The sequence below is a fragment of the Arvicanthis niloticus genome, chromosome 6, assembly GCF_011762505.2.
Source record: "Arvicanthis niloticus isolate mArvNil1 chromosome 6, mArvNil1.pat.X, whole genome shotgun sequence".
Lineage (NCBI taxonomy): Eukaryota > Metazoa > Chordata > Mammalia > Rodentia > Muridae > Arvicanthis > Arvicanthis niloticus.
The window spans coordinates 86,227,337-86,252,813 of record NC_047663.1 but is presented as its reverse complement, the minus strand read 5'-3'; the positions used below and the strand labels follow the sequence as shown (position 1 = coordinate 86,252,813).

General features: G+C 37.7%; 1 protein-coding gene across 2 annotated transcripts in view; it reads right to left on the bottom strand.

Moving 5' to 3' along the window:
• Positions 1-25,477, bottom strand: part of Ranbp17 (RAN binding protein 17) — a 277,019-nt gene that overhangs the window by 211,246 nt on the left and 40,296 nt on the right. For both annotated transcript variants that reach the window (XM_034507004.2, XM_034507005.2), the window contains exons 12-13: positions 23,273-23,466; positions 3,230-3,335 (exon numbers count right to left, since the gene is read on the bottom strand). In XM_034507004.2, the coding sequence (XP_034362895.1) occupies positions 3,230-3,335; positions 23,273-23,466 (300 nt within the window). The remainder of the gene's footprint in view (positions 1-3,229; positions 3,336-23,272; positions 23,467-25,477) is intronic.

The following is a 25,477-nucleotide window of genomic DNA, read 5'->3' as shown; positions in this document are numbered from 1 at the left end:
CCACAAGCATTCAGGGTTTCCTGTTTTGCTTTGTTTTATCCTTATGCTCAGGTTTGGAATGAGAGCAAAAGCACTGTGAGAACTGATTTCAAGTTTATAAACAAATTTATCACCAAGATGAGTCACAAAAACAGAAATACAAACAGTAAGAGCTGACAAACATGGCCTCTTCTTTTCTCACCCATTTTCCATCATTCTTAATTCTCTGAAAAACTGCAATTTATCACAACATCCTAATAAAATATCAGCTCAAAAATTCCACTTAACCCTATTTCATAGGCGATGCAAGCTAGTTAAAAGATAAGTCTTCTTTCAAGTTAAATACTTTTGTTGTTTAAAGAAAAAAATGAATGTTCTTCAAATGTGCAGGTAAATATCTGCTTTCTGTCCTATTACATATTTTTTTCTAGAAATAGTGCCAGTATATACTTTTTGGATAATGATGAAAACTTTTAAAATATCAAACTAACAAAAGCAGAAGCACCTAATTTCTACTTCATATAATATATAATATTGGTTTAAAAATGACACAGGGCTTATTTTTCATGTGCTTAAAAGTTATATAAGCATTTAATAAAGACCCTAACCACTTACTACTCACATTTTCAAGTAACTTAATTTGGTACAAGAAATAATGAGTCTTGGTAAAACTAAGGAATATTTTTATATATTCAGGTTAAAAGTTTTATCTTTTAAAAATTTTAATTAAGATATAATTATAGGTTCAAATGTTATTAAAAGGATAATACACAGGATGAAAGGATATGTCATGAGAAAATTCTATTCACAATTACAACATATTATCAAAACTTTCAGAACCCATTTAAGGACAGTGAGATGGCTGGTGGGGAAAGAGAGTTCGTGTGCAAAAAGAGGGCTAGAGTTCACATCCCCAGCAAACACATAAAAGTCAGGGATGGCCACATGAGCCTGTTAGCCTCAGTGCTGCAGGGTAAAGACTAGCACATCCCAGAAGCTTGTGGATCAGCTAGAGATCAAACACTGAGCCTCAGGTTCAAGGAGAGACCATCTCAAAAACAAGGTGTCATATAGTAGAACACTCCCAACCTCCTTCTCTGGTCTGATAAGTATGCACACTCACACACACACAACTGCCCATATATTACTCACCCATCCCAACACACTTCCCCACTCCTCTACACATACAAAGAATAATGATATTGTAACAACAGATTTCTGGATCAATGGAAACATAAGAAAATCTATTAAAAGACATTAGGAATTCTGTGGAAGATATGTGGCATTATAAGCCATTACAAGATAGAGTTGGCCTTAGTTAACAATTTGAATAGTAAAATATTGAAAACTTTAATATAAACTTAATTATTATTAGTAAGTTTTAAAAGATAATCACAAAAGAAAGTGAGATAGGAATCAAAGAGATGACGTAGTAAACAAAGGGCTTGTCGTGCAAACAGCAAGACTGGATTTGGAATTTCCAGAACCCACAAAACAAGGTGGGCAGGTGGAGAGACCAGTTGTCATCCACACACACAGGATGCACAAACAGGAGATACCTGTGGCAAACTGGCTAGCTAGAAAGCTAAAAAATTGGTGACAGATTTTGCTGCAGTGAATAACTGGAGAGTGATCAAGTATCTGATGTCAACTTTGGGCCTCCTCAAGCACACGTTACACATGACCCACACACGTGTGCATCCACCCAGAAGAATAAGCACACACAGTACATACACTACAAATGCAAAAACAAGTAGTTGATGTATAAATATCAGTGATAAAAAGTAAAATCATAAAAACTGCAAAGAATGCTGGATGGTATAGAGAACCAAAGAAATACAAATTAGCACAAGCCTTACATCACCTTATCAAAAATAATCCTATTATATAGTATTCAGCAGAAGAGAAATGGTGACACCCCCAGACTTAGGGTTTAGAAGAAATTGGTACATTTGTATACTATATATCAAGTATTTGAAACACTAAGTATTTCAAATCTCCAAGCTTTTTAGATTTTGGTATATTTGCTAGTTGTGTTAGAATTCAGTTTCAGATTTTAAAGAAATATGAATTTCAGGTTTTCAGATTAAGAGTGCTAAACATGTATAACTCTTCCAGAAGCCAACTGATGATGTCTACTGTGATTCTTTTAAATGCTGCAGAAACCCTGATGATCTACTCAACTGTAAGAAATTAATTTGAGAGCTGGAGAGATGGCTCAGTGGTTAAGAGCATTGGCTGTTTTTCCAGAGGTCCCAAGTTCAATTCCCAGCAACCACATGGTAGCTCACAACCATCTGTAATGAGGTCTGATGCCCCCTTCTGGTGTGTCTGAAGACAGCAACAGTGAACTCACATATGAAACATTACTTTAATGAAATTCTCTTGGATCTTTAAAAAACAATGTTTATTTGGAGGCAATCTATAGTAAAGAAAAACTAAAAACCTAAAATTTGAAAATCAAATTTAAACTACAGTAGAGTCTAGAAAAATTTAACTTTCAGGTTAAATGTTCACAAAACTGTATTTATTTTAAATGAGTATGTGTGAGTAATGCATTACCAGGCACTTTTCTAAGCATTTAAAAAATAATTCATTTGAATCTTTAAACAGCCCCCAAATAGATACTATTTCCATTTTTCTCGTTACAAAACAATGTTGTAACAATGTCTGCTTGTAAAAAGGTACACATAGTGTATACATGTGTATACACTACACACATGTACACATGTACACATGCACACGTAGTGTATACATGTGTAGTGGATACACGTGTAGTGGATACATGCTTCTACATTCACCATACTCAAAGGTCTTTAAAACTAACAGCAGTACTCTGAAAATTCCTATGGTATTTATTTTCATTAAGTTTAAATCTTCACCAAAATGAGATGAAACAAAAACCATGCATGAGTGTGCAAAAAATATGCTATTTAGTCAAGATCTGTGGAAAGGCAAGCTATTCACAATATTCACACACGAGAATTTCCCTCAGTTTAAGAAGGTGTGAAGAGACACTTGATAGCTTATTAAGGTTGTGATCACTAGAACTAGGGGGTGAATACCAAGTAAATCTGAGTCTATTTGTTGAAGAATCAAATTCTAATCACTTAATCTCTGTGCACGAATTTTCTTATGGGTAAAAAGGGTACTAATATCCAAAGGCCAAGTGCCTTTTTACACTTGGCCATATAAAGTTAAAACAAAGGCTAAAGTTCTTTCAGCTGTGGAGTAAGTAGTTGTTACTCACCGGCAGGATAGTTCTCCATCCATGGCATCATGCTCATCCGTGCTGGTGTATGTTAATCTCCCTCCTACAACTGTGCCAACCAAGTAGATGAGCCATGCAAGACGTCCTTACAACAAAGGAAGAAAGACAGTGAGAAGGAATTGATGGAAATAAGCTTGTTTTTCAGAAAATATCTAAATCAGCAAAATCATCTATTTTTTTTAAACAAATGATCAACTATTATAAAAGTCAGTTTTCAATAGACAGTAGAGCATTGGGTTTCACATTTATCAAGGCAGTGATACTAACAGGTATTCCAGTAAAGAACAAAAAAGGACTTATAAATGTCAGTCCCACCAATCTGTTTCAATTTTAAGCGAGTTCCTTACTTACCTCTGTAAGCCTTAAGGTTTTCATTTGCAAATGGGGAAAAATAAGACATGATTAAAATAACTTAACAGATCTGGGCATGGTGATACACGCCTTTAATCCCAGCTAGAGGGAGGCAAAGACAGGTGGATCTTTGAATTGAGGACAGCCTAGTCTACTTAGTAAGTTCCAGCAGAACTCCCTAATACAGAACCAGTCTCAAAAGCAAACAAACAAACAAAAAAAACTTGATAATAAGATCCTAATTGTATTGTTTATAGCCAGTTCTGTTACTCAGTCAAAGGACTGCAATTGTGGTCACAGTGGTGCATGAAGGGTAATCAGTACTCTGAGGGGGAGCTAAAGTGGGAGGATAGCAAGATCTCTATCAATCCCAAGCTAGCCTGGGTTAAACAATGACATTCTGCCCACCACCACCCCTTAAAAATCACTAAAATGTATCCTTGTGGGCTGAGTCTGATAGTATACACCTGTATTGACAGGACTTGGAAGCCTGAGGCAGAAGAATGGCAAGTTTGAGGTCAGGCTGCACTCCACAGAGAATTCTAGGCCATACTCAAGAATTCTTGAGTATGTATCAAGACTTACAAACAACAATGACCATTTGTTCTGAATGGTCAATTTCCTGAAGGTGTGCGTCTATTTTCATTTCGGAACTCCTTCTGCTTGTAACATTATAGATGATAATGAATTTACTCTTTAGACTTTTTCATATTTTAAAATCCACAAGTTTTGCTATGCAATTCACTGATTACTGAGTTACCTTCATGGGTAAAAATGTCAAAGGATTACACAGATTTAAGTAATAAAACAAAGCCAGGGACTTCACTTAGGAACGTGCTTGCTTCCTAAGCAGGGAAACCTGAGTGGCTTCAGGCCTCACGTAAGATAAGCGGGATGTGGTGGCACACACTCATGATCCCAGCATCGGAAAGCAGAGACAGGCAGACTGCTGGGCTCCCAGGTGAGCCACAGTCTAGCCTACTGGTAAGTTGCCGACTGGCTACTCAATGACCATGATCCAAAAGACAGCAAGCAGCACAGAAGGAACAACATCTGAGGTTGGTCTATGTTTTCCAAATAAACGTGTACACATGTACATGTACACAAATGAACCCAGAGAGAAAGGCAGAGAGAGACAGAGCCCACCCCAATGGAAATATCTATAGTTTTCACAAATTTTACTTTAGAGAAGCCAGAATTAGTAACTGTAGGGACAGAGTTCTTAGCTAAATGATTTTTAAAGAGTATGATGTTAGATCTCCAATTTATCAATAGAAGGATGAGATTCTCTAACACTTCTGAGACTTGAAGGAAAATGTCATTTCACAGAGAAATTTTGTGTCATTATTAAAAACTGATTTTTCAAAGACAAGCAAACTATTTCAGAATTCCAAAATTATGTTTGTTTTATTGAGAAATTTTGGTGGACAGAGTAACGGCTCAATGGTACGGCATCCACGCGGCGGCCACAACTCTATTACTCCAGTTCCAGGGCATGCGATGCCTACTTCTGATCACCATAGGCACCAGGCAAGCACATGATGCAAATTCATATATGCAGGCAAAATACTCATATATATAAAAGCAAATCTTTAAAAAATAAGAATCTCTCCATGTGACCTTTGTTGTTGTTTAAATATACTGAATAATTCAGAAAAAGCCTGTGCTTGTTAAAGGACTTGAGAACAAAGACATTTTCAACAATACTTTCCCTGCAGATGTCGGCAGTCATGATTATAAATATCGCACAATCAGCAAACCACTCCCTGCTAACAGCAGGGGATCTGCAACCTGTTTCAATGACAAAAACCCCATAAACAAGAAATATATTCTGGCAAATACACACCCTCTTTTGTCTATCATAGAACCCTGAACAACTCAGAAACTGTCAATTTTGAAGTGTATCCATTAGCAACATGAAACAACTAAAAGTGAAGATCTAATGTGATCAAACACTCACAAAACAAGTTCCACAGCGTGTATTAATAAAATCCTGGCACAAAGCTCATGTAAGAAGTGGAGTTAACGTTTATGCTTCAAACACGCTGCCAGCTCAATAGAAAAGCCTAGACAATATACAGTTTCCCATGGTAGGCATGCCTATGGTTAGCATAGCTTCGTCTACCAAACCGTTGAGTCTTGCAACTTGAACATGGAATGGATTAAGTGCTCATAATCCTCATTTCCACTTCTAGAATATTTTCTTAATCATAAGGTACTCATCTTTACCCTCACATCATCGAATTATGAACTCTCTGTGGATGCTCACAGAGATGTATCTACTCACCTGTAGATTTTTTGACTTATTTTAAAAACCAGACACTGGCTCAACTGCTAGTTTCTCCAATAGTATTTTATCATAGTAGTTGCCAATTTCAATATCTATAAAAATAAATCTTACAGCCCTGACAATGCTGTGTTCTAGGGGACTTCTAACCCATGGATCTATTATATTTTAACATATTTGCTGAAGTAAAAACTCATATGCCATAGAACTCACTTAAAAACACATAAGCCACTCTTCTGAATAAATTCACAGGTTTACAGAGCAATTTTTTTTTTATATTTTCTTATTTCTAAATTTAAGTCTAACAAGGATGGAGTGTGCTAAGCTTAAACCTGAGAGAGTTAGGTATGGCAGTATCATTCTTCTCCTCCCCATCCTAACCTCAGCAACCATTTTGTGGCCCTGCCTTGGTCACTCTATATGAACAGAATCTCACAATGCTTCTTTGTGACTACATTTTTCATGTCACACAATGTCAAACTTGAGTTGTGCTGTGTATTTCACAGTTGACCCTTGCTATTGTTTGGAGAGGTTATATTTGATTATACTTCTTCACCTGCTAGATGCATCTTCATCTCCTGGCTATTACCAAATGTTATGATGGACATGGTATACACTGTGTAGACGCATGCCTTCACATCTCCACATACCTAGGAGTGGACTGCTATGCCACATGAGAAACTCTCACATTGCTTTCATCGAATGCACCGCTTGGCAATCCTACCAATGAAGCATAGAGTCCTATGTTCTCCACATGTTCTCATTAACACTTGTAATTATCTGCCGTTTTCTTCTCTTTATATGTATCCTGGCAGGCATGAGGTAGCAGCTTATTGTTATCTGAAGAGGCCTTCCCTTATGCCTTATGATGTTTAGCATAGTTTCTTGTGTTTACTGGCTACTTTTATGCCTTCTGCAGAGAAAAGTCTACTTAAGTCCTTGGGCTATTTTTAAGAGCTGTCACTATTACTGAGCTGTAAAAGTCCCTCATGTATTTTAGGTGTGAGTTCCTTGTCACATACCATTCTATGTTGCTGCCTTTCTGTAGGTTTTATTTTCACCTTCTTGACAGCTCTTCAATGAACAAAATTCTTACCCCACCTACTTAGCTATTCTTATTATTTTCAGTTTGGTGATATTTGATAAGAAAGAAATGCCTAACCCAAAATCATAAACATTTCTACCTATGTATCCTTCTGAGAGCTGCATGAGCTTCTATGTTTAGGACCACAAGCTCTAGCATAGGTACCAGCCTGACAAGGAAGATGAGCACAGGCAGCTCTAGCCTCAGCCCTCAGCTAACGACAATACCTCAAAAAGCCCAGAAACTGAGATTTTAAAAAACCACCATTAACTAAAAAATGACTAAGATTTGAGGACACAGGCCCCTCTGCTCTTTACTTTAGCACAGAATGATTTCTAACATGCGACACATTTTATGCAGCTGCTTGCTGGCTGGCTGCTAACGCCAGCAGACTGTATAGTGCATAACAACAGGCCCTTTTGTCTGTTAGGTTCTCTGCTCAACTCCAGAGTCTAAATCACAGCTTTGCCATGTTTTACTAGTTTAACATTACCAATGTGTTGATCTCTTAAAATACACTAAGAATAAACATAAACTGTAATTATATTTCTTTCTTTCTTTCTTTCTTTCTTTCTTTCTTTCTTTCTTTTTTTTTTTTTTTTGGTTTTTCGAGACAGGGTTTCTCTATGTAGCCCTGGCTATCCTGGAACTCAATCTGTAGACCAGGCTGGCCTCGAACTCAGAAATCCACCTGCCTCTGCCTCCCAAGTGCTGGGATTAAAGGCGTGCGCCACCACTGCCCAGCGTAATTATATTTCTATTCTTTAAGTTGTCCATTCTACATTAGATGTGCTACAACTAATTCTTATTTGTTGATTCTCTGATTTTTCAAATTTACCTTTTCATTAAAACTTATTTGTAACCCCAAATTGATAATCAAAATAATTCACATGTATGTGTCCAACATTAAAGGCTGAGTTATCTGGTGTACCTGATTCCAGCTCCTGGGTACACCAGAAGTAAGGGTCCTGGGGACCCTCTTACGTCAGCTCTAACCAGCATTCCCTTTACTCTCTTTATTGTTATCCCATTTATATGCCGTTAATGATTTCAACCTTTGAGATAGCCCAGTTGTGCTATACAGTGTTTCTGACTGGGGGAGGGAACATTCGTGCACTCAGAGTTTGAATGAGATGCCCCTGTGAAGAATTAGGAAGTGTGTCAATAGGGGTGGGTTTAAGGTTTCCAAAACCTCAGGTCATCCCAGTACTTTTTCTGCTTCTGTTTGTGAATGGGAATATGAGTTCCCAGCGGCAGCTCCAGGACAATGCTAAAAACATGTTGCCATGCTATAAACATGATAGTGATGAACTCCCAGCCCACTAGAACTGGAAGACCCAATTAAATGCTTCCTTCTTGAATGGCTGACCAGTGACCTACCCAAGTTGAGACCCATCCCATGGGCAGGCACCAATCCCTCACACTATTAATGATGGTATGTTGTGCTTACAGACAGAAGCCTAGCACAGCAGCACTCTGAGAGGCTGTACCCAGCAGCTGACTTGAGACACATGAAAATACCCACAGCCAAACCTTGGATGGAGGTCAGGGACCTCTATGGAAGAGTTAGTGGAAGGACTGGAGTCCCTGAAGATGATGGCAACCTCACAGAAAGACCAACAGTGTCAACTAACCTGGACCCCTGGGAGCTCCCAGAGATTAAGCTACCAACCAAAGAGCACACAGCAGCTGGTCCACGGCCCCAGGCACACATGCAGCAGAGGGCTGCTCTGTCTGGTCTTAGTGCAAGAGGATGAACCTAATCCTGCAGAGACTTGATGTGCGCTGGGGGGGTGGGGGTGGGGGTTATACATAGGGGAATCGCCCTCCAAGAGTCAAAGGGAGGGGAGAGCCCTATGAGAGGGAACTAAGAGTGGAGGGCAGCAACGTTTAGGATGTAAATCGTTTAGGATGTAAATACATAAATAGATTTTTAAAATTTTTTAAAATGCTTCCTTCTCTAAGTTGTCTTGGTCATGGAGTATTTTTTCACAGCAGTAGAGAAGTAACTAAGGCAGGTGCCTTCTGTACAACAAAGTCTGAGCTAGATGAGCTGTGCTTGGGTCTGAGTCCAATGTTAATGAACCAACAATACATTTAAATAAAGAGTCTTGGAAAAACTTACACATGAAACAATGGTTCTTGTCGACAGTGTGATGGAAATGTTATAATCCAATAATACCCATGGGAACAAGGATTTGATATTTGTGAATCTGCTGTTCTGATTATATAGACTATTATCAGCAAATCACAAGGATCAGCTGTATTTCCTAGACTCCTAGTCATCATGAGGCTCTCCACAGTGACTCTAACCAGCTACCAGACTAGCAGTTGCACTGTGTGTAAGTTATATTTGTCACTTCTAAAATAAATGTAATTCTGAAATACTACAAGCATAATTTTTATTGAATATAACATTTTACCTGCCCTAAGGGAGTCACTATTTTTTTAAATATTTTACTGTAAGTCAGGCATGACGGCACTTGACTATAGTCCCATCACTTGAGAGGACTGAGGCAGAAATACTGCCTGAGTTTAGGAACTGGATCAAGTTACACAGCAAGAGCCTGTGAACCCACCCCCTCCAAATAACACGGTTTCTCACAGCAAAACATATAATTTAAGAGTAATAATCACCAATCATCTCCCTTACATTTTATCACTTCAGATATTTAGATATTATTTAAATAATAATTACTGCTACTCTTTTAAACTCTCTGTTACTGAGCTGAGTCCCTATTCCTTGGGGAATGTAGGGTTGCTGATGTAGTGTGAGGTAAGTTTCACTACCTAACTCAAGCTGTCCTTGAGTACATTCCCTATATAGGCCAAGCTGTCCCCAAATTCAGTCTTCTCTTAATTTCCTCGGTCCTAGATTACAGGACTAAATAACATACTACACACTAATCCTGCTGCTTTAAAACTTACTAGGGAGGCTTCCTATTAACTGAACCATTTGCCACTTACTTCTTGTTTAAGAAACCTAATTTAAAACAGATAAAAGGTTTTTCCATTTATACAATTTTCATATTTCTCCATCAAATGATAAATGTTTATTTTAAAAAGCAGAAGTTGCTGAGAATGTGATACAGGCCTGTTAACTAAACAGGGAGACTTTATTTCAAGAGAAAGAGGCAGGGAGGGGAAAACTAGCATGCCAAGCATACCAACAGCCACCAAAAGCAAAGGCTAGCTTTCAAGTCTCATTTGTTCCATTAGGGATGTAGTGCTTCCTCTCCCTTCCTAAGCATGCTACTAATGCTCACACGTCAGCACTGCAGGCTCTCTCAGCCTGCTCTGGCTAGTCTTCTTATTATTGTTGAATAATGCCCCTTTAATAGTACTTCTGGATCATAGACACACACACACACACACACACACAACACCATAAAACTATACTCTTACATTTTTATTCTGTCTCCCTTCAGAAGCTAGACTAGAAAATGAAATTGCGTCTTATTTAAGAATTTTAAGTCGCTCCCACTCTGACAATGCTTTGCTATGGTAAAAGTTACATCAAACCCATCGCAGAATTTCCTTAATGCTGCTTGTATGATAAACAAGCAGACAAACAATGCCAGACTGAAAACAATTCTCAAAGAGGAGACATTCAAAAAGTACTGAGTACTGTCAAGATTTTGGAAGGTCTATCTCAATGTGTGATGGTCTGACGGAGCAAGAAGGACTCCATGTTCAAGAGCTGAATCTACTAACATGGTATTTTTAAGTCAGGATGATTTTTGTAATGCTATATAAAGAGCACTATTGTCTAATAGTAGACTAATGAAACTATACATAAGACATCTCAACATTCAAACAATTTAATTCTTTATAATCTCAAAATGACACCTTGGTTATCAAATAATACCACGTATAAGGAGCATGTGACAAAATTATAGGCACTTCACTACAATAATGGTACATTTAAATAGAAGTTCATTGGTACACTTTGAAACATTGGTCCTTTCCTTGATTGAGAAGGTCACAATCTCTAAGGTTTGGGAACTGAAGCAGAACCTTCTTCTCTTGGGAAGAAGCTGATCAAGCTGGAGGTGTTATTAGCAAGAAACAGTAACAAGCTATTGGTAAACTATCAGATACAATTCTGAGACTCAGCTAAAGGTGTAGTGGTATAATAATGAACATTCTCCCAAACTTCTATTTAAACTGCAACACTAAAAAGTCACACTGAGAAATCAATCAGGCATGGAAGCAAAAATATTGCATATCCTTACTTATATGCAGAATCAAATAAAAAAGTGTGATATACATAGACAAAAGTACATATCCATCAGAGGCAATAAAGGGGAAGAAGAAGGTCAAAGGGTACAAAGTGCAGTCATAGAGCAATTACACCTAAAGACTGAAGACACATGGGAACTACGGGGAAAAGAGCACAGCATAAACGAGTGTGCAGCACTCGGAGTTCTTGTCTCTTCTCCACAGGCACACAAACTAAGGCAGGGCGGGGTGGGCAGGGTGACAACAACCCTGACTACAGTACTCATTTCATTATGGAAATGTCTATCAAAACATCATGCTGTACACCTTAAGGACATACCAAAAAAATATAGTTTCATCCCTAAACAGCATCCAGACATTCAAAGAAGCATGTCAATAATACATCTAAACAAAGCTTAGAAGAAAGTATCTGATACACAAGATTCATATCTATAAATCTCTTAGAATCTCATTTTATAAGATTAAATTTCATTATAATTTCCCATTTTTCTCTTTATTCTGAAATATTCAAGGCACTTGTTTTAGCAGCTGTTCAAGCATAGAACATTTTTTCCTTAACAAAATAATTATTGCTGTAATAATCTGTAATTATGGTTTATAACTGCAATAATCCCAAAGAAATCAGTCATTACCATAGATCACAAGTAATCGTTAACTACTGTTAATGACCTATTTCTTAGGGATTATTGTTTTTGTAAACCATGACCATATCACCACAGATATGAGAGAGCAAGACAATATAATACAAATGAGATCATAATATAATAATAAACTTATTTTGTAACATTAAAAGCCATTAAGCATCTAAATTAAAGCACACATAACTAAAGCATATAATTTTCTTTGTTCAACATTAACTGAACTGTTGAGTCTGCACAAAAGAAATTGAATACTACTGCATACAATATACAAGCTAGAGCAATGCTGGGCATTCTTTGTAATATAGTAACAATTACTTTTGACTACATTATAGGCATCTTTAAAAGGTAGATAAATTTCATCTCACTGTCTTTTTGACTAGAAAGATGAAAAACATTTATTAAAATTTTTGCATGTGCCAGATAGACCTTTAAATATTATTATGTAAGAACTTTAAAGCATATTCAACTTTAAAAAGTTCTATTTGAATACATTAAGAATTGGGTATAACTTACTATAGTAAATATATATATGTAATATATATTTAATCACCACCAATAAGTTACTCATTTTCAGATAATCCTATCCAGGTCTTTGAATATCTATAGTTTCATTAAAATTTCCTTCTAGAGAAAGACAGGCTTTTGATTTTTTTAACCAACTCTCGCTACATTTAATGTATATATATACACACACACACACACACACACACACACACACAATCTCCCATAGAACATGTGTGGAAGTCAGAATATAATTTGCAGGAATCCTTCTCTCCTTTCTCCATTTGAGTTCTTTAAATCATCAGACTTAGTGGCAAGAACCTTTACCTGCTGAGCCATATCTTCCTAACCCCACCACTTGCTACATTTTAATTAATAGTTGATATTCATACAAAACCATATGTAATACACGTAAACTGTGGAGCAGGAACAGTATCACAGACACTTGACCAAGGTAGAAATCAGAACACAGAGAGCACCCTAATAATATTCCACTTCACAAAGAATTAACTTCATTAGAGAATATTTTTGAACAGAAAAAAAAATCAAGATTTGTGTGATAAAAGCTATGTCTAATTTTTTAAAAAGACAAGAGCAAAATAGAAATGAAAGCCTAGAGTCTGGAACACAACTAGAAAAGTATCAAAACAAAACAATAATAGACCCTAAAATAGAAATAATAGAAAATAAAGCAGCAATTTAAAAATCCAACCAAACTATAATTTGGTTCTCTAAAATGATCAACAAAACTAGTTGGATCAATTAAAGAAAAAAGTTTGAAAAGTCAGTATCAAAAATGAAATAAAGTGTACCACTCCAAATTCTATAGATATGATAAAACAATAATGGAATATTAGGAATAACTTTCTGCCAATCCATTTTAATACAGTACAAATTTCCATTAAAAAAAAAATAGGATTGGATGTGTTCAGGGTGGTATGGCTGTAGGATGCCCCACCATGCTACAGGGGCATGTGATGTGTTCCATTATGTTCATGGTGGCCTTGTTTGTGATAGCCAAAAGCTAGAAACAACCCAAATGTCCCACAACAGAAGAATGGATACAGAAAATGTAGTTCATTTACACAATGGGATACTACTCAGCTATTAGGAATGAGGACATTTTTTGCAGGCAACTGGAACTAGACAATATCATCCTGAGTGAGGTAACTCAGACCCAAAAGGACATGAATGGTATATATGCACTAATAAGTGAATATTACCAAAAAAAAAAAAAAAAAAGACAGAATACCCAAGATACAGCCCACAGAACTCAAAAGGTCAACAAGCTGAAGGGCCCAAGTGAGGATGCTTCAGTCCCACTTGGGAGAGAGAAGAAAGCAACCACAAGGGAGGAGGGAGGGAGGAGGGAGGGAGGAGGGACCTGGGAGGGAAAGGGGATGGGGGTAAGGGGGAACAAGATCTGGTATTGGGTGGGAGAAAAGGACTGAAGCCCTGAGGGCCAGCAGAAAGAATGGAAATAGGCAACCTCAGGAGGTGGCAACCTCGGGAGGTAGAAGGTTGGTGGAACCCTCTAGAATGTACCAGAGACCTGAGAGTCGAGAGAGACCTTAAGGGAGGGACCTTAGATGAAATGCCCTGCATTGAGGAGAGGGAACTTACAGATCCACGTCCAGCAGAAAGACAGGGCAGCAAGTGAGGGAGGGGGTGGCCATTCCACAGTCAAAACTCTGACCCATAATTATTCCTGCCTGAAAGAACTGCAGGGATGGAAATAAAGAGGAGCCTGAGGAAAAGGAGATCCAGCGACAGGCCCCAAAGTGGGATCCAGCTCAAAGGGAGGCCCCAAGGCCTGACACTATTACTGAGGCCATGGAATGCTCACAAAAAGGAACCTATCATGACTGTCCTCTGAAAGACCCAACAAGCCGCTGAAAGAGTCAGATGCAGATATTTGCACCCAACCAATGGGCAGAAGCTGCTGACCCCTGTGGTTGAATTAGAGGAAAGTTGGAAGAAGCTGAGGAGGAGGGTGACCCTGTAGGAGGTCCAGCAGTCTCAATTAATCTGGACCTCTGAGATCTCTCAGACACTGGGCCACCAAGAAGACAGCATAAACCAGCCAATATGAGACTCCTCCCCGCCCCCCCAACACATATACAGCAAAGGACTGCTGAGTCTGGGTTTAGTAAGAGAAGATGTACCTACCCCTTAAGAGACTGGAGGCCCAAGGGAGGTTAGAGGTCTGGTGGGGGTTGGGGACATTGTGGAGAGGGGGTGGGGGGTGGGGGGCAGGAGGAGGTATGGGATGTGGAATAGTCAGAGGGTGAACCGGGAGGGGAATAAAATCTGGAGTTTAAAATAAATAAATGATTTTTTAAAAAGACAAAAATTAAAAACTTAGTTTGGCTATAATTTTATACAGTAGAGATAGAAAAAGTCAAAACTGTGGAGGGGAACTGTCCAGTAATATCCTTCACAAACACTGATTACACTGTCCCAGACAAAGTGTGTATAAAAGAATACTTCATTAAGATCAAGTTAAAAAGTCTGCACTGGAATGGAAAATTCTATTGTGAAAAGAAAAGGATAGAGACAGGATTGTGGCTGTATGCAGACAACACAATCATGTGGATAACTAGAGCAAGTCCACACACAACTGGAATTAATAAGTAGTCAGCAAAGTTATACAACAAACAAATCAACTCTGATTTTACAGAGTAGCAGAGCATAATTAGGAGACATTTCAATTTTATATCCTAATTAATCAGTTATACAATATCAAAATATGTAATAAATTTAGGATCATTTTTAATAACTGCACACCAAAACCACAAAGCATTACAAAGACAATGTAAAGCTCCTTAAGCGGCGTATCCACAGTATCCGCTGTTCCTATCTGCAATACAGACTGAGGCAAAAAAGGAATTCTAGCAAGTTACATATAAAGTAATGGCAAACTGATGGCCTCACTCACCAGACATGCCTACTGTGAACAAGAACAAAATTAGAGGTTTTTCATATCACCTGACTTGAAGGCTCAATTGTAAAGCCACACTAAACAACGTAAGATTGTATTGGTCTAAAAACAGATGTCTAGAACTAATGGTACAGAAGAATAGTCTGATAATCAACTTTTCTCTTAAAGGAAATTAATTTGGCAAAAATGTCATGGTAATTCAATGAAGGAAAGATGATAATTTTGTCACCAAGTGATATTACAACAACCCTATAAAAAAGAAACCCTTGACAATTCACAATAGTCAAAAGATTAATCTGAAATGAATCACAGCCCTAAACGTAACAGCTCAGATGATTAAACTTAAGAGTTGCTATATAGAATTTCTTAAATACAGAAAACACAAGCCCTATGGAGATAGAGAAAGTAGACTATCTAAGCTGAGAACTTTAGGTCTTTGCAGAGGGTGGTGAAGCATGTCTTTGATCCCAGAGCTAGGGATACAGAGGGAGGTGAATCTCTGTGAGTTCTAAGTCAGCCTGGTCTACAGAACAAGCTTCAGGACAGCTAGAGCTGCACAAAGAAACTCCCCAAAACCAAAACAAAACAAAACAAACAAAGAAAGAAAACTTTAGATCTTTAAAAAAAATAGTAAGACAAAGCACAGACTTAGAAAAGTACTTTCCAGAAATACAAATAAACGAAGACTTTGTACAAAACACAAGGCATTTTTACAATCCCGCAATGAGAACACATATAAAAGCCAGTCACCCAATTTTAAAATGGGCAAAAGATATATGAATGGTTTAAAAGGGCACTTGAAAGATGTCAGAAATAATTAACCAGTAGGTGTAAATCAGTTACAGTGACAATGGGACACACCTAGAAACCCAGCAGATTAGCAAAATTCAAAAGAAGCAAAGACCCAAGAGTGGGTTGTTCAAAAAGACTTTTCTCTCTCCCCTCAAAACAAACACAGAAGAGGTGTCAAAACCAAGACACACACACACACACACACACACACACACACACACACACACACACACACTTCAATAAGGAAACACAAGAAGCATAAAAAAGCAAAGCAACATTTTGAGTTCTTGAAGAGATAGATTATATTTCCTCTACTACTGAACTCAAGATACTGAAAAAAGGCAGAATGTCAATGAACATGTCCAAGATGCTCTGATAAAAATGACCAGTGACTTAGGAAAGAATACAGGCAAGGAGACAAAGGCAGCTCTGGACCTGAGAGGAAAGGGCAGCAGATATATTAAAAAATCAACAGTACATACATCAGTCAGTCACATGGGAGAAAAGAATCAGCAAGGAAACCACCTAGATTATAAAAGGAGAAAACCAAACAGGAACATAAAATAAGGAAACAAATAGGAGATAAAATAAGGAAACAAAATAAGGAAATAAGAAAAAAAAAACCCTCAATGGATTAGGACCAACAAGGTAGGTCACCCAATAAAGATACCTGCCACTGAGCCTGGAGGGCTGCAAATGGACAGAAAGAACTCCTACAAGCTGTCCTCTGATCCCTTTGTAAGAGCTGTGGCCTGAGTGTATAACATATATATACATACACAAACACATTGCATAAGCTTTAGAATGCAATAAAAAAAAATTAAAACTCAATGAATGAAATAAAAGTAAAAAAAAAAAAAAGCAAAAAAAACTTGATCAAATAGAAAAAAAAAGTTATTGGGGCTGGAGGACAGGGGTGATATGACACCAAATCAAAACATTAATAAAGAGGGAAAAGAAAAAGAAAACAGGACCACAAGATCCCAGAACTCTGGGATAATCAAGAGATCATCTTGCCAGGTGGAACTGGTACATACCTTTAATCCCAGCACTCGGGAGTAAGAGGCAGGCGGATCTCTGGGTTTGAGGCCAGGTTAATCTACAGACTGAGTTCCAGGATAGCCAGGACTACACAAAGAAACCCTGTCTCAAAAAACAAACAAAGACAAAGATCAAATCTTAGAAGCCACAAAATAGAAGAAACTGAAACAAATGCTAAAGGTAAAGAATCCAACTGATACAGAAAACTTACCACATTTAGAAAAAGAAAATAGACATTCAAATACAAGGGGCACTGAGAACTGCAAATAGACATGGGCAGAAAAGAATCACTGCAAATTAACATGATGGAGAAAATGTCGAAAATAAAAATAATGGAACAGAGTGAGACGATGTAAAGGGATGAATGAGCCAACTCACCTCTACAGGTGTGCTACCTAACAGTAGGGAGGCTCCTGGGACTCGGCTGCCCGAAAGTCAGGCAGAGAAGACAAACACAGCAGTTTTCATCACTGGTACTAGAACAGGCTTTTCCATGATGTACTTGTCTCTGAGTCAGCCCTCCTCCTGTACTTATTTATACTCCTATAGATAACTCTAATGAACTTATCAATTTGCCAAGTTGGAATTGTTTGGCCTGTTCTTGGTTTCCTATCAGTGATAACTAAGTATTTGTTCATGTCTACTCAGGTAAAGTCATACAACAGGAAGAAACATCAGATTCCTGTGTGTAATAACCTTAAATGTAAATGGATTTAACTTACTAATAAAAGATGCAGACTACCTGAGTTAATAAATCAGATCCAACTATCTGTGTGTCCAAGAAACATGCCTCAATAGTGAAGACACCCACAGAATCAAGTATGGAAAGCAATATACAAGCAAATGAAAGCTAAAACAAAGTGGCAAATTTATTCCAAAAGCTGATAAAGTGGACTCTAGGCTAGAAGAAACTGATATATTCTAATAAAGAGAATGATTCATCAAAAAGCTATAACAACTGTAAATATATATGCAAAAAATATTGTGACCCCCAATTTCATAAAACAAACAACAATGAACATAAAAGTTCAAATCAGTAATTTTCAGAGTTAAAATACAATGATTACCAAATGAACTTAACAGGTACATTCCATTTAAAAGATACAAAACACATATATGCTCAGTAGCTGATGGAACCGTGTCTAAAATAGATCCCCTTTCTAGGGCATAAAACAAGTCTTAAAAATTCAAAGAATCAAAATAATTTCTTGTGAAATTGTAGGGGGTGATTCTGATGCTCTGATGGGAAATCGTCCTGTTCCCCAATTGGTTCTTGATCATTAAATAAAGATGTCAGTGACTAGTGGCTGGACGGAAGAGGCAGGACTTCCAGGTTCCTGTAGGCAGGCTAGGAGACACATGAGAAGAAAAGGCAATTTGGCATGCTTCTGCCCTCAGCCATGTGAGATCTCCGGTGGAGCAGCCATTGGCCACTTCCCCGACTGGGCCTGGGGTAGCAGGCTACAGATTAAAAACGCAACTGATAGCAGGGCAGTGGTGGCACATACCTTTAATCCCAGCACTTGGGAGGCAGAGACAGGTAGATTTCTGAGTTCGAGGCCAGCCTGGTCTACAGAGTGAGTTCCAGGACAGCTAGGGCTACACAGAGAAACCCTGTCTTGAAAAAAATAAAAATTTAAAAAAAAAAAAAAAGCAACTGAGCTGAGGGCAGATTTAGGCTGCTGAGCAAGGAGAAGGTAACCAGGAAACTAAGCTGAGGGCGAACTTAGTGTTGAACAAGGAAGAAAGGGAAGAGCATGCTAGCCATATGAGGCTTAGAAGAGCCCAACCACTGAGCTAAGCCATAAAGCAGGTTAAAAATGAGCGTGTGTGTGTGTGTGTGTGTGTGTGTGTGTGTGTGTGTGTGTGTGTTCTGTCCACAGATCCAAGAGAACCAGGGTGGTAGCTGGTAGCACAGTCTATCAGAAGCTTAAGGCAAGGTAGTAGAAACTACACACTACGTGAAATATCAGCTCATAGTGCAATAAAACTAAAAATCAGTAAGAAAAAGCACAGAAATAACACAATATCCAGAGATAACTGAATGATAACTCCTAAGCAATCACTGAGTTATGAAAGAAGAAACTTTCAGATTTCTTAGAAAAAAAGTGAAAGCATGCATTGCCAGGACCTTTGGAACACAGGTAAGGCAATTCCTAGTCAAAACAAACAAACAAAAAAACAAAAAACAAAAAAACAAAACAAAAAAAAAAACCCCACAGCTGTCAGGGTTTACATGAATAAATCAGAAACTTTTCCAATGTACAACCTAACGACATATCACAAAGTCCTAGAAAAGAAGACAACTCCCAGACCACAGAAGTAAACAGGAAAAAATTTAATAAAACCACCACCACTAAAAGAAATTAGTTCGTTCTTTAAAACAAGACTGGCAAACCTTTAGCTAACAAGCACAAAGAGAAAGATACAGATTAATAAAGATGAAAAAAAAAAACAGATTTTGAAATCTTATTCCAACACACTGAAAAATCTAGAATAAATAAATTTCTAGACACATATGATGTCAAGAGGAAATAAAGAACTGAAGCAGATTCCTAACATCAATGAGATTGAAGCAATAATCAAAAGATTTACAAACAAAAACAAAACAAAAAAACTCAATCCCTAGAACCAGATGAATCCCCAATGAGTTCTATCTAAAGGTTAAAGAAGGACTAACACTAAACAGAAAGGGACAGGTATTTAAGGAGATGGTTCAGTTGGTAAACTGACAGCCATGAAAGCTTGAGGCCTGGATTCCAGGCCACAGCACCATGTAGAAGGTGGGCATGGTAGCACATACCTGTGATCTCACTGCAAGGAGCAGAGTGGGTGGGAGACAGAGCTCCATGTTCAGTGAGTGACCCTGTCTCAAAAAAATAAAGTGGAGGGCTGGAGAGATGGTACAGAGGCTTAAGAACACTGGCTGTATTTCCAGAGGACCTGAGATTGATTCCCAATTCCCACATGGTGGCTAAAAACTGTCTGTAACTCCACTTCCAGGGGATTGATGTCCTCTTCTGGTTTCTGCATGTGATGCACACATACAGGCAAGATACACATATAAAATTATAAAACAAACAAATTTTAAAGAGAAAATGGTTAAGAAAGACACTCCATATCAATATCTGACATCCAGGCACATGTGGACTTACACAAACATACATATGTACACACACTCACATATACTACATACATACCCAAGAAAATAGAAAGGGAAGGAACATTACCAAAGTCACTTAATAAAGCCAGCATTACCCTATCAGCAAGACCAGATGAATTCAAAAGAAAAGAAAACCAAAGGCCTTAATAAATACAACAAAATTGTCAATAAAATTCTTACAAACCAAATTAAAAACATATTAAAGAGATTATACAGCAAATCAGTCCCAATCATTCAAAGATAGAAGACTATTAAACACAAAACCCGAGGACAATTTCCTCTCAAATTTGGAACAAGACAAGGTTACCTATTCCACACTCTTTTTCAATAGTCTCTAAAATGTTACCTGAAGACACAAAAAAGAATACAAATAGGGAAAGTCATCAAATATCCTTATTTACAGATGGTATAATCTTTACAAGTCCCTGAAGACCACTCAGACTTGATAAAGCCTCTCAACAAGATGCAGAATACAAAATCAACATCCGATAATAAGAAGCTTTTTTTTTTTTTTTTTCAAAATAATGCACTTGCTGAGGGAAAAATAAGGAGGTTAAAAATCCCATTCATAAAAGCTTTAAATAAGTAAAACCTAATAATAATCTTAACCAAGGAGAGCAAACACCATTACATTAAACATTTTAAAACACAGAAAGGAGAAACTACACTTAGCACCTAGCTCATGAGTTGGCATCATTAGTTTTATGAAATAGCTTTATCACTAAAGTGACTTACAGAAACAGTGTAACCCCAACCAAATCTCAGAGATAGTCTTCAAATAACTAGAAAAAAATCCTAAAATTCATATGGAAGCAAAAAAGAACATGAATGGCTAGGGTGTCAGGTACCTATGTAGCAAAAAGAGCCCTGGGATGGTAACAAAGTGTTTAACTTCAGATTTGTTCCAGAGCCACACTAACTAAAACAGAATTATAAGGGCACAAGAATAAGACATAGAAACCAGTGGGACAGAAGACCTAGAAACACACAAAGTACACTCCTGATTTCTGATGTTAGAAACATGCATTGGTGACAACAGCCTTTTAAGTAAACAGTGCTGGCAATCCTGGATTTCTTTATGTATAAGGAGGAGATCTTACCCAGGTATCTCACTGTGTACATACAAAACTAACCTCAGAATGGACCAAAGAAGTTTCTGTGAGACTTGCAACTCTGAAATTGCTGGAGGAAAATACATGCAAAGGATTCAGGACACAGGTACACGCAAGAACTTTCGGGAAAAGACTTGGTAGCAGGAATAATCTTAAGACATGTCATATGAAAATACATGAAATTAAAAGAACTCTGAGGGCATCAGAAATAGTCAGCAGAGTGAGGGAAAGTCTACACAGGAAAATATTTGAAAAAAAAAACATGTTGAACAAAGACAAAATTTCTAGAATACAAAAAGAGCTACAAAAACTAAACACTAAAAAAATATTATTCTGCCAAACAATTCTGGCATGGGCAGATGAAATGTCGTACAATTGAAGAACACACTTTTGCTGCTGTTGGGGAAGTAAACTTGTGCAACCAATACAGAAATGAGAATAGTCATTTGGAAGTAAGAACAGAACTACAAGTGACCCAAATATAGCACTCATGGATCTATCTACTCCTGAGGGACCACAGTGGGACTTGTGCTTCCTGGTCTAGTGCTATGCTCGTTACCATGGCTAGGAAACGCCTCCAGCCTAGATTCCCATCAGCAAATGAACAGATAAAGAAAACAGGGTACAAATATACAATGGCATTTTGTCTAGCCATAAAGAAAAAAGAAATCACAACATTTGGTAGAAATGAACAGAACTGGAAATCATTATTTTAAGAGACTTCAAAACACATATATTGCATGTTTTGTCCCATACCCAGACTGTAGATTTAAAATTATATGTATAACATATGAGTATAGTATAAAAGGGTATATTTATATCTGCGGGTGTTGTATATGTCACAAAACTAGACACAGGGTCATAGAAAGTGAGGACGGAGGAAAGGAAGAAATGGAAGACATGTAACAGGAGTGCCACTCTGGAGTGAAGAAGGGAGCAGAGACAGCAGAGGAGCGGAGGGTCCATGGGGAAGAGGAAGGAAATGAATAAGACTAAAGTATAGCAAAACAGACGTGTGGGTATGCAGGGAAGCTCATTGTTTTGTATACTACCTAACAAATAATAAAAGCTATAAATGATTTCTTCCTTATATTGCATTTTAGAAATCTGAAAACAAGTATTTCCTGCTATCTATCTGAAAGTATCTAAAGGAATGTAAAAGTGCACTCTCCCTTAGTAAGATTAAAGATGAAATAATAAGGAGAAAAATTTAAAAGCTACGGTGAAGACTAATACATAAATAAAAACAAAGTCTGGTTAGGCTTCTTTTACAGGCTGACTTTAGCCAAGTGTCCAGTCTACTATTGAAAAGAAGGAAAAAATATTACTTCAAAGACAATGACATCACACTGTCTGCTTGAGGGTCATCAACAGCTGTTCCTCCTGAGTCCATGCTGAGTTGTTCCCTGTGTGTCCCATAAAAATATTAACGATCAATAGTCAAGTCACCAAAATACCAAATGGATTAATACAATCAGTGGTTTAAAAGGGACTAAACAGACAATGGGAGAAACAAAATTAGTTTACCTCAAAACAGACTGGAATCAAACACAGAGATCGTCCTGCCTCTGCTCCATAGTGCTGGGATTAAAGGCATCACCACCACGCCTGACCTACTGCAGGGTTCTAACAGTGACTAAGGGCTCTACTCACTGTGGCACACTGCTCACAACTATGGAACACACACTGACCTTCTTCTTTTTTTTTTTCAAGACAGGGTTTCTCTGTGTATTCCTGGTTGTCCTGGAACTCACTCTGTAGACTCAGAAATCCGCCTGCCTCTGCCTCCCAAGTGCTGGGATTAAAGGCGTGCGCTACCACCGCCCGGCAGCTTCACTTTTTTATTTTTATTTTTTTTCACACTGACCTTCTTGAATTGCCATGTCAACAGCTAGCCCCGAAGCAGAATGCAGAAGTTTTTGATAGTTCTGTGCATTTTGGTCAAACAGCTGTACAAGAAGAGTGCATGTCTTTTCATATTCACATCTGCTGACTGTACACAGCTGCTCCAGCTGCTGGAACACGGTAGCAGTGTCATCCAGGGGGTCTTCTAAGTTATCTCTGAAATATGAAAGACATTCGCTTACAATGTGGTACATCTTAATCACAGCACAGAAACTTTGCAATGTAAATATGCTATGATGAACCAAGAAATAAATGAAAAATGAATTTGGAAGATAAAAAATAAAATCCCATATATGAAGTTGACATGATTATGCACATAGAAATTAACACACACACACACAGAGAAATCTACTAGAACTAAGAAGTAAATTTACTGAAGTCATAGCAAACTAGCTCAAAATACAAACCTGCTGCCCTATAATGTGACAAAGAAAATAAAAGTGGAATATTAAACAACAGTGTCACATGATTTAAATAGCATGGTAAGTAGGGTGCCTTAACTCAAGCACTCATGAAGAAAGGACAGAAGGCTTAGGAGGTGAAGCCTAGCCTTAGTTACAAGTAAATTTAAAGGCTACCTTGGAGCCCATGAGACACTGTTCTCAAAAGTAAATATGTAAAAATAAATAAATGTATAATACAAAGGCACTAACTAAATCTAACTAAATATTCTCAAAATCTAAAAGCTGCAATTATAAAGTACCATAAAAGGAAACTAGAGAGCTAGACAAACACAAGGGCAGATACACCCTGTCCTCTGACCAGAGACCCTGCACTGCCGCAATGTCAGTTCTTCTCCCAGATTAACAAGTGATGTTCAGTAAAACTTCAACAAAGCAGGTATTTCCTTGTAGAAATTTCAAGACTAGGCCACAGAGCTCAATGCTTATGGCAAAACCAGAGGACATGCCCTTGATCCCTAGAACTCTGAAAGTAAAGGTGGAAGGGCAGACACCCCATGAAATGTCCTCTGACCTGCACACAGGTGCTAGGCATGTACTCTCCTCCATACAATAATACGTTTTTTAAATAAAATAAGAGCCTGTAAAACTAATGCTAAATTTTACATGGAGAAAAAAATAAAGGTGATTTGTTCACCAAGATAATTCTGAATACTGAAACCAACTTGGAAGACTCACTATCAGGTTTCAATATTTATTTTATGTATAGTAACTAAAACAGGGCACAGATGGAAAGATACATAGATTAGTAAGAATAGGGTTTCAATGGAACCATATACATGGGGTGGATTAATTTTAACAACAATGTGAATGAAATTCAATTAGAAAGGACAGTCTATATCCATAAATGGTCGCTAACTGGTGATCCAAGGTAAAGAAGATGACAAGAAGAACCTAGACTTAACATGATACAAAAAGATAAATATATACATATTACACATGCAACATAATTACAAACTTGGGGTTTTGGTTGTTCAATTTTTCCTTTCTGAGACAGAATCTTCCTGAGTAACGTAGGCTGGCCTTCCATGCATTATTACACAGAGTGTGTGACTCTCAAGCCTCAGCATGCCAAGAGCTGGGAGTACAGATGGGTGCGCTCACACTCAGAACAAAAATTAACTTCAACCAGATCACACACTTAAGTGTAAATCTTAAAACTATGATGAGTAAAGAAAAGCACTGACTTAGAATGAGCTAAAACTTCCTTACACACAGCAGCAGACATATACACAGAAGAAAAACAGTAAGCGGAGTTCATCAAATGTAACTTAAAGACTATGTAAGTCTCTAAGACTTGTGAACACAATGCATAAACTTCTAAAATCTTAATCTAAAGAAATAACCCACTTTTTAAAAGAGGTTGGCAACAGATTTTTTAAAAATTACTTCTATTTTCTTTTATGTATATGGAGCTTTGCCTGTGTGTGTCTGTGTACCACATGTATGCCTAACTGCCCACGGAAGCCAGAAGAGTGCTTCAGATTTCCTGGAGTTACAGACAGACAGCTGTGAGCCGCCATGTGGCTGCGAACCCTGAGGAATACAACCTGGATCCTCTGAAAAAGAAGCCAGTGCTTTTAATTACTCAGCTCTCTTTAGCCCTGCGGCAAAAAAGATTTGACAGACACTTGGCCAAAGAAGAAATGTAGACAGCAGATAAGCATATGAAACAACCTTCACTGTCATGAGTATCATGACTCCTT